General features: G+C 49.5%; 1 protein-coding gene across 1 annotated transcript; it reads left to right on the top strand.

Moving 5' to 3' along the window:
* Positions 1 to 4,905: 4,905 nt before the first annotated feature.
* LOC119109995 (uncharacterized) lies at positions 4,906 to 12,402 on the top strand. Its single transcript, XM_037233743.1, has 4 exons — positions 4,906 to 5,665; positions 7,647 to 7,825; positions 11,275 to 11,362; positions 12,260 to 12,402. Exons 1-4 carry the CDS (start codon positions 4,906 to 4,908, stop codon positions 12,400 to 12,402), a joined length of 1,170 nt encoding a protein of 389 aa, XP_037089638.1.
* Positions 12,403 to 14,222: the final 1,820 nt, after the last annotated feature.

Below are 14,222 nucleotides of genomic sequence, written 5' to 3'. Positions count from 1 at the left end.
AGCTATTTCCGATGCCACGAGCCAGGGATCAAAGTTTTGAATTCTTTAATGCGCCTGCTGCCAAGGGCGTGCTAACGCGGCAAAGTTTGTGCGCTGAAACAAAACGTTGTCCATATCCATGCACAGTAGTTTAACTGGGCAGCACTGTACCGCATGATGTCACTCGTCGGCTGAGGCGAGCGGAATCGGCTCCGGTAGCCCTCTATCGGGCAATATCCAAACTATTAGGGGAAGGGTTGCGAGGAAGTGGGACAGCATCCCAAACCGTGGATCTCACGCACGCTTAACTTTTGAACACCGGACTTTATGACCACTGGGCTTTATGAACACTGGACTTCATGATTCTCTTCGATTCAGGCGTTTTGGACGTTGCCTGGATCTTATGAACGCTGGAGACTGCGATTCTGGACTTTTCCACTGGACTTTATGAACTCTGGACGTTTCAATACGCATCCGTTGCACGGGAATCGGCACAGAAATTGTCGAACCGTGCAGACAAATTCTCCTCAGGTACTTACAATTTCTTTGCCACATCTACGTGGCTTATTTTGCTTCCTTGAACAGTTCATCCACCAGCTGCTCGCCGCTAGGGCTCTAACATTACGTCACACCAGAGCCTGCCACGTTACCAGTGGCTTCGCAACTAACAGGTGGTACTACCCTGCACCTGGCAGCATAATTTTCACCAGCCACAACCACATATTAGTAGACAGTATGCATCAGTTGCAAGCGGAGAGTTTGATTACCAAAGTGAGCAATTCTCTTCCAGAATCAGCTTTTTTGATAAATTTTTGTACGAATGTATCAAAAAGCTCTGAATCCCACCCCAAATGTTGACGGCCCCCGCAACCCCAGTCAGGTCATATGTTTTCGCTAGCAGAATTAAACAGAATTCCGTGTTTCATGACAGGCAAGTCTGCCATCTTAGCTTTCCGTTGTATATCCGACCAACGAATAATGGTTTGCTATTATAATGCTCAGCATTGTAGAATGCTAAGAATATACCTTTATGGGAAATACCAAAGGCAACAGAAGTTTCCCGCAGTCTTAGCAACTTTTACGGGCAAGCAATGTCTACCTGCTTACCCCCCCAAACCACCCCAGCTAAAAATGTTACCCGCGAGCTGAGAAACTGCAAAGTCGGAAAAACCAAACATTGTTCTCGCTAGGACCTTTTCCTTTCAGCGCATGCACGTGAACGCGCAACTTCGTCTGACACACCCCAGCTAAAGTAGCATCGTCAGATGAGCTGACACGACTTAAACCTCAAAATGTGTGTGTGTGTGTGTGTGTGTGTGTGTGTGTGTGTGTTGTGTGTGTGTGTGTGTGTGTGTGTGTGTGTGTGTGTGTGTGTGTGTGTGTGTGTGTGTGTGCGGGCATGCGCGTGTGCGCGCGTGCGTGCGTGCGTGCGTGCGTGCGTGCGTTCGTACGTGTGTTTGAAAATAATGGGACATAGGGAGCACGGTTTTATCCTTCTAGATTGAGCGTTTTTGGAGGAAGATAGCCACAGACCTTGTTTTGCAATGCTATCGTATATTGCAATACCCATTTTCGGCAAGATTGCCAAACATATCGTAGGGAGGCAGCCGCCTCACGTCCGCACGAGCGCTCAGGTGGCTGCTTGATTCAGCGCTGTCTGTACAGCACAGCACAGCACAGCACAGTCTGCATAGCGTCAGCTCCGACAGTCCAGCACCCCTGATCGTATGCCAACGGGGGTGGACATGCATCTGGTGCGCGGAACCGTACAACGAGTGAACTCCCTGGTGAGAAGACAAACGCGGCTAACATGTTTGGAATGCTGGCTACATGGCATATGTATGATCCTGGCGTACCAGTCAGTCACCTGCAGCGGATGGACAGGTGTGGGAGGATGCTCAGCTTTGCAACAACTGGCCTTTTTGGGACAAATCAGCTGACTCGAGCACTTCCTCCCTTTCTGCGGAGAGTAGATTGCTGCGCTATTGCTGCCACCTCGCGCCACGCTGGTGGCGCCACACCGCGGGCCGGCCAGCTCGCAAATTCGCCGCTCGTTGACTGCCGGCTGCTGGGTGGGCTGAACAAGCAGAAACGAGCCACTCGTATTGCCGCCCAGTGGTGTGAGGATAACACAGATAACAGCTGGATGGCATGGATGTAGCCTGCGCGGCCACCTTCTCCTGCGGAAGGTAGCCTGCGCGGCCACCTTCTCCATCATCCTGCGCGGCGCTTCCGGGTAAGTCCACGGCTGGTGTTTCAGATCCTGGCCTTCAACTTGTGCGATCTCGCCTCCCAACCTACCGCATACCCTGTCTCCTTGATCATACCCAACATGTTCTTTGAAGGTCGGAGCTGGGAAGTGTACGTTGGGTTCAGCTCTCGAGGTACAAAATGCGCACTGGTGTCTTCAAGCAGTTGCAGGACCGCACTCGCGCAATGTGCGCTGGCAAGATTTGGTCACAAGCTGTACTAATCACCGCCTTAGCCATCGTTCTTAAAAAGGCAAGCGAAAACCTCCTTCATGCTCTTGTGACAGTATGCTGCCCCCCCCCCCCACATTCCTCCTGCTGGGCACAGTCACCGGCCGGGTGATCGTCCACCCCATCATCATCATCATCATCACCATCATCCATGCGGGGTGATGACGAGCCTCACCAGCAAATCGCGTGGGTAGGGGAGAGTTAAGTGAATTACATCTTTTCTAAGTAGCGTCGGACAGTTTTTTTCTGAATCTATGAAACGGATGGTGCACGGGTCTTGGGATGACTGCGACAAAGATATTTTTTGCATGTCGTTGAACTATGAACGTAGTGTGAATCATGAAAGTGAACGGTGAAAATGTGGGCTTTAGGCCTTACGGCATGAATAAACCGATTTGGTGTAATAATGAGTGGTGGGAAGAACATTTGTATTACACACTAAAAACAACATTAGAGCAGTGCATATTGCATCAGCTTTGCCTGAGGCATGATGGATCAGTGATACAACGTACCGATAATATGCGGTTGACTGCTTTACTGTCAATGATTGACTGACATGATTACCATGACTTAATGCCATCTAGAAAACAAGTTAAGAATTGAATTATCTGTGTAGACCAATAATTTCTACCTTAACAACTACAACCAATTTACTACTACCTGAGCACGGCACCTTAGTTCCTCTTTCACTGTAACGGGGCACTTCTCTGCTACTTGAGCAATCGCGACGAACTACAGAGAAGCACAAAAGAGTGCATTTGTCTTACATGTCGTAACATATTCAGCTTGCTTGCGATACAGCTCGCTCCAGGACAAAACACATGCGCGCAACTTCCCCCACCACGTGATACAATTTATCCCAGGGTAGGACAAGTTGTCTCATTTAAAAGGAGACCGCTCCCAAGTCATTCCCACCCGAAAAAAACAAGACGTGTTCTGCAAAAATTTACTGCTACATATAAAGCTGAGGGCTGTAGCTGTCTGCAGAAAAAGCCCCTCCCCGAGTAAAAACTAATTCAACTCTTCCATCTCTCCCCTGCTTTGCTTCCTCGCTTGAATCTTACATCAGGGCGACATACATTTCAGCGGGTGTCTAAAAACCTAAATTTGCCGGCGGCTGAGTGTCAGATAGGCAAAGTAGGACCTGTCGTTCATCACAGTATCTTTGACCTTTCTGCCGGACGTCGATCCTCGACACAAATCACGGATGACGAGAACCAATCCGACGCATCTTACACCTTTTTGACCTCGAGAAGTTTCTGATCATTTTGCTCGCTTTCTGCACCTTAGCTCCTCTTTCTCTTGTGTTTTCAGGCTTGTGACCGCTGTATGCGAGCACAATTGCTAGCAGGCACTGCGATATAAAAACTCTACTTTTAGTGGTCTTTACCAGCTGTCGCCCGAGTTCTGAAGTCATTTTCACCAGCCTTCGGCCTTCTTTGAACCGAACATACCCTCAAGTCTCCTGGTGTTTAAAGACAGTATAAATAGACGCTCAGGCAAATCCAGTTTCTTGAAAATAGCGGCCTACAGCTGTTTTAGAAACGCTGGTGTTGTCTTGCATATATTTTGCGGTAACATCGCGAACCACCTGTTCGTCAATGACGCCATTTTCTAAACAGGTGACTTAAACTCTTTCCTCGTACAACTTGTCCAGAATCTATTCACAGTCGCACATGGCAAAATCGTGTGTGCAAAGTGCGCAAGGACCTTCTTTCAAGAAGTTCATCGTTGTCCGAAAACGAAGCACTCGCCGTTTATCTCAGTAAGGATAATGGTACGGGGCGCCGAGGTGGGATTGACTGAAGCCTGCACCAGACCGACGAAAATTTTTGCGTTTGATGAGAAATGCACATTCAAATGCAAACAAGCTGACTGCCGATGAAGACAAAGGCGAAGAAGAATGGGAATTAAGCTGGAGATTGTAGCCACCGTGCCAGCATGTACTCCAACATTGGTCAAAATGAACGCAATTTTATCACTGCTCCGTAAGATACCCATTTTGGAAGTTTGGTCCCACTAGCCCTGCTCAGCATCCTCTGCCCGTGATTGTCGCGATGACCCTAGTGACGTATCCAGGCAGATCCGTGACCATTACCGGCAGGCCCCGTCAGGATGTGACAGTTTGGAGGAGCTAGAAACCGGCAATGGCACATCCCCGAAACTCACCAACGGAGTTAGTGCGCACCTGACAAAATCTCCCCAAAGGGCGTGGCATGCAAAAACCACCCACTTCCGCGCATAATATCTCCATTCGTCCTGGGCCTTCCGAAGCGGCAGCCGTGGCGCGGGCACCGCGAGAGTCTGTATATACAGGGTGAAGGTCTGGACTCTGGAGGTCCTCGGCCGTGTTGGGCCGTATAATAAACACTGCGGGCTGCCCCTTGCATGAGCGTCGCACCGTATCCGGTCCCAGTCGTGCCGCGTCACCGGACCTCGCCGCACCATGCTGCTGCCGCTGCTGTTGGTCCTGTCGCTCGGCCAGGCCAGGGGCGATGCGTCGCCCGCCCCAGCCGCGGGTGACGCCGCTGTGGACCAGGTGCTCACGCGGCCGGCCACACTGTACGAGTCCTCCGCGCGGGCCGCTGCCGATCCGTCCCACCAGAGCTTGGCTCAAGGCCTGGACCAGATCAAGCAGACACTAGCATCCGTTGTCTCCCGGCTGGACTCTCTACAAGAGGCACAGAGCTCTGTCTCTGCAAGGTTTGAGTCCCTGCAAGAGGTCCAGAGGTCTGTCTCCGCAAAGCTGGACTCAGTGCAAGAGGCTCAGGGATCTGTCTCCGCGAAGTTGGACTCAATGCAAGAGGTCCAGGGTCTTGTCTCCGCAAGGTTGGACTCAATGCAAGAGGTCCAGGGTCTTGTATCCGCAAGGTTGGACTTAATGCAGGAGGTCCAGGGTCTTGTATCCGCAAAGTTGGACTCAATGCAAGAGGTACCAGACTCTATCTCCGCATGGCTGAGCTCAGTACAAGAGACCCAGAGCTCAATTTCATCCCACCTCGACTCTGTGTCATCTCGGCTAGACTCTATGCAGGAGGCGGAGAACACGCTCTCAATACTTCTGCTCAAATCTGCGCAGAACTCCCAGAGCTTAGTCTCCCACCGGCTGGACGACGTCGAGAAGTCTGTAGCAGCAATCTCCTCCATACCGGAGGCTCTGTCGGACCGCTTGCAGGACATCCAGACTGCTGTCAACCGCACCCCATGTAATTATATAGGCACGAACAGGCGCCCAAATTCGTTAAATGCTGAACTGTGTTGGTTTTAAGCTAGTTTTCATGATCCACAGCTAATGCGATCCCCCTCTTAAGTGCCATGCACCGTGCACACGGTTTCCTTCGGGACGACTTTAGCGGGAACAACTAGACTATTATATATATATATATATATATATATATATATATATATATATATATATATGACTTCTCTATAGACTATTCTATAGACTGACAATGATTTTATGGTGTGCTTCTTTAAATAATATTGAAAGCGGACCGTGTCATTAACAGGGTAATAAGAAACGTTCGCGCGCTTAGACCTGCATGCCTGGGTTGCTTCACTTCTGCGTCCATACGCAACGGACGGTCACCCTCCGCGCCCCTCCCCCCCCCCCCCCTCGACACCATGGCTTCCTCGGCCGATCGGGCAGTGATTGGCACCACAATGACGACTGACAGGGGCCGCTTATCCCCCCTCCCCCCCCCCCCCCGACACCATGGCTTCCTCGGCCGATCGGACAGTGGTTGGCACCACAATGACGGCCGACGGGGGCCGCTTATCAGCCATGGATTGTGGCTTCTTTCCTGGGCACGTTGTTCGCGGACATTTCATTGACCTGCGGCCGCTTAAGTTTACATCAAGTCGGCCACGCTCATCGCATCGAGCTGATAGTTTCGATGTTCGATTCCGATCTAAAAGTTATCCGGAATTTTTAGAAATGTATGCGTGATCTAAGCAGCCGAATAACAGACCAGGCTGGGTATATCAAAACTAGGTAAGTAAATGCATGTCAGATGATACATTTTGCGAACGTTAAGAGCAACAGAGTGCTTGTCGTAGGCCAGGTCACGAATCTATCGGCTTATCAGAAGTCCTCTGCGCAGTGGTTTGTGATATTTAGTCGCAGATGTAACGCTATGCAGCCATTGACGCTTGCGTGAACACATGCACGCTATTAATTGACACTAACTCATTTAAAAAGCATCGCAACGAACACGGTGTAATGACGTGATTGATCACGCGGCGCGACAGGTCGCGCTCGTAATACATAGCTACCATTTCAAACACAGGCTCATATCAGGTCACATTATGGGTACTCACCTGAAATTTTGCATTTCGATGCTTAAATGTTTCATAGCTTATAACCAGAAAGGCCCCTGTAAAACTACCTGAGTGCTCCTGCAACATTTTGTAGTTCTGAAGGCAATTCATGCTATTCATTATTGTGGTGCCTATGTTAAAAACCGAAGCATTGATAGCTCATCTTCCGGTAAAGGTACACCCACCGCCGTAAGTAAATTATACGATAATCTGGTGATAATACCGCCAGAGTTCATGCTAATGGACGACAGCTTGAAAAAAGCTGCCTAACCCCGCCTGGCATTACCTAACATAATCTCAGTTTCGCCTCTGACTAAATGCATTGCATGATCAGTCATCAGAAGCAGAAGACACGATAGCTTTGTTTGGTGTCTGATGCGAATATTCCCAACGAAATCTTCCCATTTACTAGAGGGTGCAATTGTACTCACTGTATATATATATATATATATATATATATATATATATATATATATAATCTGTTTCTGGTCTGGGGCCCGTCGCAATGCATTACTATAAACACAGTCCATCAGGCTATTTCAGGACGTGCGGAAAAGCCGTGGATAACGATCGGTATTTGGCCTTCCATCCATATAAGGCACGAGAGATAGGATGTTGGGCTGAAGCCATCTTCACCGTTTCGAGTGTAGGCCTCCAGATAGTGACAGGCTGCCGGTCATTTCGCTCTCGCCCGCCCTGTCACGTTCTGCCATGTTCGGACGCACCTCAGATGGCACGCCCGTCACGGGCATAGCGTTCGCACCTGGTTGGGTGGCATGGCAGTGATGCTGTGCTGCCGCTGCGGTGGGGGCTCGAGAGCGACGCCGTCGCCACCGACGCGGCCTGAACGTTGACCTCTTCTGGCAGGGAGAGCGCTCGGCGACCCTTGCATAAACGACACCGACTGCTCTGATGTACTACCCGACTCGGTCTGCGGCAGCGACGGCACGTGCACGTGCGCTGAAGGCCTCAGACAATACTCACGTGCGCAGTGCGCACAGATGCCTCGTCTGGGGGAAGCCTGCACGACGAGTGAGAGCTGTCAGGTGAGCCCTCTACGTCGACAGAGAGCTGCCAGGTGAGCCCTCTACGTCGACAGAGAGCTGTTAGGTGAGTCCTGCACGTCGAGTGAGAGCTGTCAGGTGAGCCCTCTACGTCGACAGAGAGTTGTCAGGTGAGCCCTCTACGTCGACAGAGAGCTGTTAGGTGAGTCCTGCACGTCGAGTGAGAGCTGTCAGGTGAGCCCTCTACGTCGACAGAGAGTTGTTAGGTGAGTCCTGCACGTCGAGTGAGGGCTATCAGGTGAGTCCTGCATGTCGAGTAAGAACTGTCAGGTTAGTCCTGTTCATGGGGTGAGAGCTGTCAGATGAGCCCTGCACGTCGAGTGAAAAACTATCAGGTGAGCCTAATATGCTCAGAGACATACAGGTGATATATACTGATGCATCAGAACCAGTTACAAAAATGAGTTTTATGCCTGAACCATATCTAGGTTCGTGATGATGACAGCTCTCACGCTGGTAAGCTGGCGACGCAGTCTGTCAGCGCGCATGTGTAGCAGGCAAGAGAAGCTAATCCAAACTCAACGTCGGCCGCCTCTTCCCGTGCAGTTGCTGCCCAGGAGATTGAAGAGCAGGTCCTGTCTTAGGATCGGCGCTAAATCACATGGCACACATGGCATCAAGATCGTGGCAGACATCTGCATTCGAACGGAGTCTTCGATTCGGTCACCCAATGCGAGGACGCCGCCGATGACCCAGTCTGGGTCGCCAGAGTGACCCAGTCTGGGTCACCAGAGTGATCCAGTCTGGGTCGCCAGAGTGATCCAGTCTGGGTCGCCAGAGTGATCCAGTCTGGGTAGCCAGAGTGATCCAGTCTGGGTCACCCGAGTGATCCAGTCTGGGTCGCCAGAGTGACCCAGTCGGGGTCGCCAGAGTGACCCCGTCTGGGTCGCCAGCGCGACCCAGTCTGGGTCACCCGAATGACCCAGTCTCCGACGTCCGAACAGTTTTCTTTTCAGCTGGCCGAGAAGTCCGGAATAAGCCCGCTGCGTTCATGTCTGCTATTGCGGATGTCGTGACGAGAAGCGAGAAACCGGCCCACCATGGCGACGCAAAAGGGTGTGTTCTAAATTTGTATGAAATTTTGAACTAAAATAGCCATCTTGAAGAGCATTTGGTGCAGTTCACAGCCTTGCCCTTCCTAAGACCAAGGCTGATCTAGTTTCTGAGCTACACTCCTGCGCAGACTTTTTCGGGAGGACTACTCCAAGGTCACCCGGGCACCCATGACACCAAAATGACCATTCAAATCTTACCATTCCATTAGCCATGCGGTGATGAAGCCCAGGGAAGAGATAGTAGTCGAATCACTAATATCTGGCGTTCGTGAGCACGATTTTCAGATACACTTGCCCTCAATTGACTCTCAATCGATGTTGTGTGAGATATGACGACATAATCAAACAATGATGCATTCAGGAGCATATTTACTACACAGAGAAGTTGTGTTCCCGAGAGCAGGCTTTGCCACTTAAAAGTATACTAATAGTTGCAACTGAGCTTATTACATTATACCTCATGCTTGCTTCAGCATATCAAAATGTGCAACATTCCTTTTAATGGAAACCCCTGCGGTAAGGAAATAAGGCAGAGTGGACACTTTGATATCACCTAGCATGCTTCGTATGCTTGCTAGCATAGCGGCATAGCCATCTCATGGTTTGCCTGATTCGTATCTACTGGACCCCGTGACAAGCACAAGTCGGCACGCTAACCTAACATGTCGGCCAGGGCACGCGGCCCCAATGATGGGTTGAGGGGAGCTAGAAGCTATTCACTGGAAAATGTCAGGGACAACTAAGAGCCTGAACGTAATACTTATTGAAATTGGCCGCACCTCCTGTTCATTTAGAGTCGCATCACAAGCGGCCACACTCACTTACACAACGTGGGCCTAGCCGACTCATCCAGTCACACCGGCCACGACGCCGCAATCGGTATTTTCATTGACCTTGACAAGTGTAGGACATACTGGCAGGGCTATGGGGGCAAGTGAAAATGGTCCTATGACTGTGGAGTCGACCTTCTGCTAAATTATCTGTGGACAAGCACGAGGCGAGGACCAAGACTCTGGTGCACTTCTTGCATTGTCATCGAAAGGAAGACGGCCGCGAAGGCTGTGGCAGTTACATGTCATTGGCATGCAAATCCTGGAGAGTATTCGAAGACGGAAAAAGAGATCGGAGAAGAAGCAGCCTTTAACAAGTTAAGCACGTCATCATCTAAACACACAAAAACTAGGGAAATCCCGTCATCTAAACAACTGGCTGAAGGTCGACGCAAAAGATGTGAACAGATCCTCATCGAATCTGGTGGACAAGGCCGGTACCACAAAGCGGCCATGGACTACGCGGATATGGGTTGTGCCAAAATCCGGCCCCTGCAACACTGGACTAACCAATGGATCACCTGTCTCATCATATATAAAAAAACGAAAAAATAATGCTGTTCTTAGTGGACCAGCAGGCGGCCCAGATTAACTGAAACATCATGCACTACCTCATCGAGCCTTGTTCTCCAATCTGGCGGGTATCCGCCTGTCTTTCCGAACCGAACCAGGTGGCAGCGTCCGCTGACACTGACATGACGTTTCTGCCGACAGATGGTTTCTTCAGAATTTCTGCATCGAGTGCTACACGCCGATGACAGTGGCGCTGCATAGCTCTGATAAAAACATATCTGGAAATTTAGTCCTGAGCCGGCGGCGTGCCGAATGAATGCGTCGTGCCAAAGTCCCGAAACAGAAGCCAGAAATCACCATCAGATGCAATTTTGTTTTGCATATTTAAGTCCAAATGCGGAACAAACCGAGCGTTACGGGACTCATGAAATTAACTGCTGACTTTAGAAAGCTTATAATTGGACTATCTAGACTCAATTGGTCCTCAATGGAATCGTTCTGGACGGATCGCACTGAGGGGATTCACCATGATTTGTATGGGTTCCACAAAAATATTGGAGAACTCGTGAACGCAGATTGCATGTGAAAATGGGGTAGACAATTTGTATCGAAAAGGCAAACCGCTTTTAATGGAATGTTAATATTTGACCAACCATACTATAACTGCATGTGATTAGCTCACTGTCCCTAGAATTCGGGGGACCCAGAGCCCAAATCTCTGCACGCGCCCGTGGGCCACGCCGTTAAGCACTCCCCGTAATGGAACCCAAGCGGCCACCCGGCCTGGGCCAGTGGCAGCCCCGCTTAACATGCACCTCTGATCATGTGAATTCTATGAACATCCGGCTGACGTCACGCTGCACGTGCCACTTGCCACGTGGCACGTGGATCGACTGGAAACCGGCACCATAATCTTACCGCAGAACCGGCGCAGGAGGCGGTGCCGGTGACATCGCAAGCAAGCAGCTATGTAGTAAGAATTTGTTGGAGGCGTGTTACTCCACTCCTTACCATGGTCTTCACCCTGTTGCAGATTGAAACGACGCTCTCTGTGTGCACCCATGGCTTTTGCAGCTGCAGGCCAGGATCCTGGAACCGAGACAACGTGGAGTGTCGCCAAGGTCAGGCCCGGCCTCCGCACTTAAATGAAGTGGATTTATTATCGATAAGAGGTTTTCACGGGTGAGGTCGTTTACCCATCCCTATATGTGTATATATATATATATGTAGTATGATATATACATATATATTCATATACATCATATATTTCATACATATACGTAAATATATATATATATATATATATGTATATATATATATATGCATATATATATACACATATACATATATAAATATGTATAAGAAATGGGTAAAGGATCCATAGATCCCTGCATATATGTATATATACGGAACACTGTCAGTTCCGACCTGCCCACCCTCGGTGTAGAGGCACAACACGAGTTGTGCCTCTACACGAGGCACAACGAAACTGATAAGCTTCAGTCGACTCACGACATTTAAGCAACGTTATCCTGATGTTTATGAAGGAGCCTGTCGCTAAATGATTTCCCAGAAATCGAGGGTATTTCGTGAGGAGGCTGACCATCTCACGTTTAAGGCTGTGGTAGTCCGAGCCCACCAAGAGGCTTCTCTAACTGCTTCGGAACATCGAAGGAGCTTAGTGTGGAAGAGAAAACTCTGAACAAGGAAGTGGACAGCCTTGAAATGGAAACTATTGATTCAAAAGTACCATTTCAGGCTTACTGCAGCACGAAAGAAGTGGGAGACAGTTTGCTGATACGATTTGTTCTAAAGGTGGCCGTTCATGTGTCGCAAAGCTTGAAAAAACTCTTAAGTGCACTGAAAAAAACTTGTGTCTGCACCAGCAAAGCCAAGTTTTCAGTACCTTCGACCCCTAAGCCCTTTGACCTTCCGAGGCTTTAAAATTCCTTTGTTCTTCCGTGCCTTGTTCCATGAGCTCAGATGAAGTCACCCAACTCACGTATGGCTGATTACAGCTGTGGACGTCGGTGAACCATGCACCTTCGAACAGGACTGCTCTCTGCACCGCTCCAACATCACCTGCAGCTCGGGCACGTGCACGGAACGCGTCTGTCCTGCTGTTGCCATTAAAGGCTGTAAGTGGAAACGTTCGCAGTGAGATGACCCAGAGAGGGCAAATGCGCTTTTCTTACAGAGCTTGAGTATGCGAACGACGTGGTTTAATGCTGTCGTTCGATTGAGCACCTCGATTGTATAACGTAAATAAGTATAACGTAAATTATTGTGACGTTAATTTAACACCACAGGTCGATTGGCGCCTACAATTATCTTTTCATTCATTCATCCATCCATGAGGAGGCTTCTCGTTTCCTTAATCAAGATCGCTCTCATTTAGCTCGTGCGTGCGTGCGTACGTGCGTGCGTGAGTGCGTGCGTGCGTGAGTGCGTGCGTGCGTGCATGCTCGTGTGCATGTGTGTGTGTGTGTGTGTGTGTGTGTGTGTGTGTGTGTGTGTGTGTGTGTGTGTGTGTGTGTGTGTGTGTGTGTGTGTGTGTGTGTGTGTGTGTGTGTGTGTGTGTGTGTGGTGTGTGTGTTGTGTGTGTGTGTGTGTGTGTGTGTGTGTGTGTGTGTGTGTGTGTGTGTGTGTGTGTGTGTGTGTGTGTGTGTGTGTGTGTGTGTGTGTGTGTGGTGTGTGTGTGTGTGTGTGTGTGTGTGTGTGTGTGTGTGTGTGTGTGTGTGTGTGTGTGTGTGTGTGTGTGGTGTGTGTTGTGTGTGTGTGTGTGTGTGTGTGTGTGTGTGTGTGTGTGTGTGTGTGTGTGTGTGTGTGTGGTGTGTGTGTGTGGTGTGTGTGTGTGTGTGTGGTGTGTGTGTGTGTGGTGTGTGTGTGTGTTGTGTGTGTGTGTGTGTGTGTGTGTGTGTGTGTGTGTGTGTGTGTGTGTGTGTGTGTGTGTGTGTGTGTGTGTGTGTGTGTGTGTGTGTGTGTGTGTGTGTGTGTGGTGTGTGTGTGTGTGTGTGTGTGTGTGTGTGTGTGTGTGTGTGTGTGTGTGTGGTGTGTGTGTGTGTGTGTGTGTGTGTGTGTGTGTGTGTGTGTGTGTGTGTGTGTGTGTTAGGTTCCAATCCAGAAAACACCCACTTAACATTCAAACTTCCACAGCTGTTTGGAAAACCATGCAATGCCAATGTATTCAACGTGTATTTCCTGTAGACTATGATAACACGTATGCAACAGATTGCATGGGGTTTCTTTTACTGAAGTATTCCTATAAAAATTGTGTTGTACTGGTCAGAAGCACCACTTTCCCCTCATTCTGCTTCCACTGGTTGCAGAATGCTTCTGAGGGTTTTGCATGTAACGTATTTTCCAGTTTGTTCGTTATCTGGTGGTCGAAACGCCTCAAATAATTTGCTTAACATGATTCACTTTGTAATGCAGCGAGTCTTAGGCTACTTTTCGCAGCTCTTCCTGCTCTGTGCGCAGCGTAGAGCAATATGCATTCATGCGATTCCTTCCCTGCCTTAAGCAAAGCATATTCTTTCCCCTATATCCCCTATGCACAGACTGCTTTTCCAGTTTTGAGCCTACCGCTACAAGCAAGCGACGTCTCTTGGCAGAAGTGGGCGCTGAACGCGGTCAGCATTTGCCATAATAAGTTGCAGAGCTCATATCAACAATAAGGGACCGCACTAGTTGGCAACGGGTTCGGGACGACTTCAGGCTCAGTTACGCGAAGCAAGACTCAATATCGCAAGGATTCAAAATGATTCAATATTTATTTCGCAAGCTTTGGTCACTTCAAACTCACTTTTTCCAACTGAATTACTCGGCATTCACTGCGAATCCCGAGTGAAAAATTAAGGTTTGCTGGTGCTGATGACCTTTCAGATGAGTACCGGCTGGCTGGGGGTGCTTCCTGTGATCACGGCCGGGTTGAACTCAGACCCCTCGGCGGCGCCTGGGGTTATGTCTGCGACGACAGAT

The sequence above is a fragment of the Pollicipes pollicipes genome, unplaced genomic scaffold, assembly GCF_011947565.3.
Source record: "Pollicipes pollicipes isolate AB1234 unplaced genomic scaffold, Ppol_2.1 Scaffold_7231;HRSCAF=8579_pilon_pilon_pilon, whole genome shotgun sequence".
NCBI classification, from domain to species: domain Eukaryota; kingdom Metazoa; phylum Arthropoda; class Thecostraca; order Pollicipedomorpha; family Pollicipedidae; genus Pollicipes; species Pollicipes pollicipes.
This window is presented reverse-complemented; position numbering and strand designations above follow the sequence as displayed.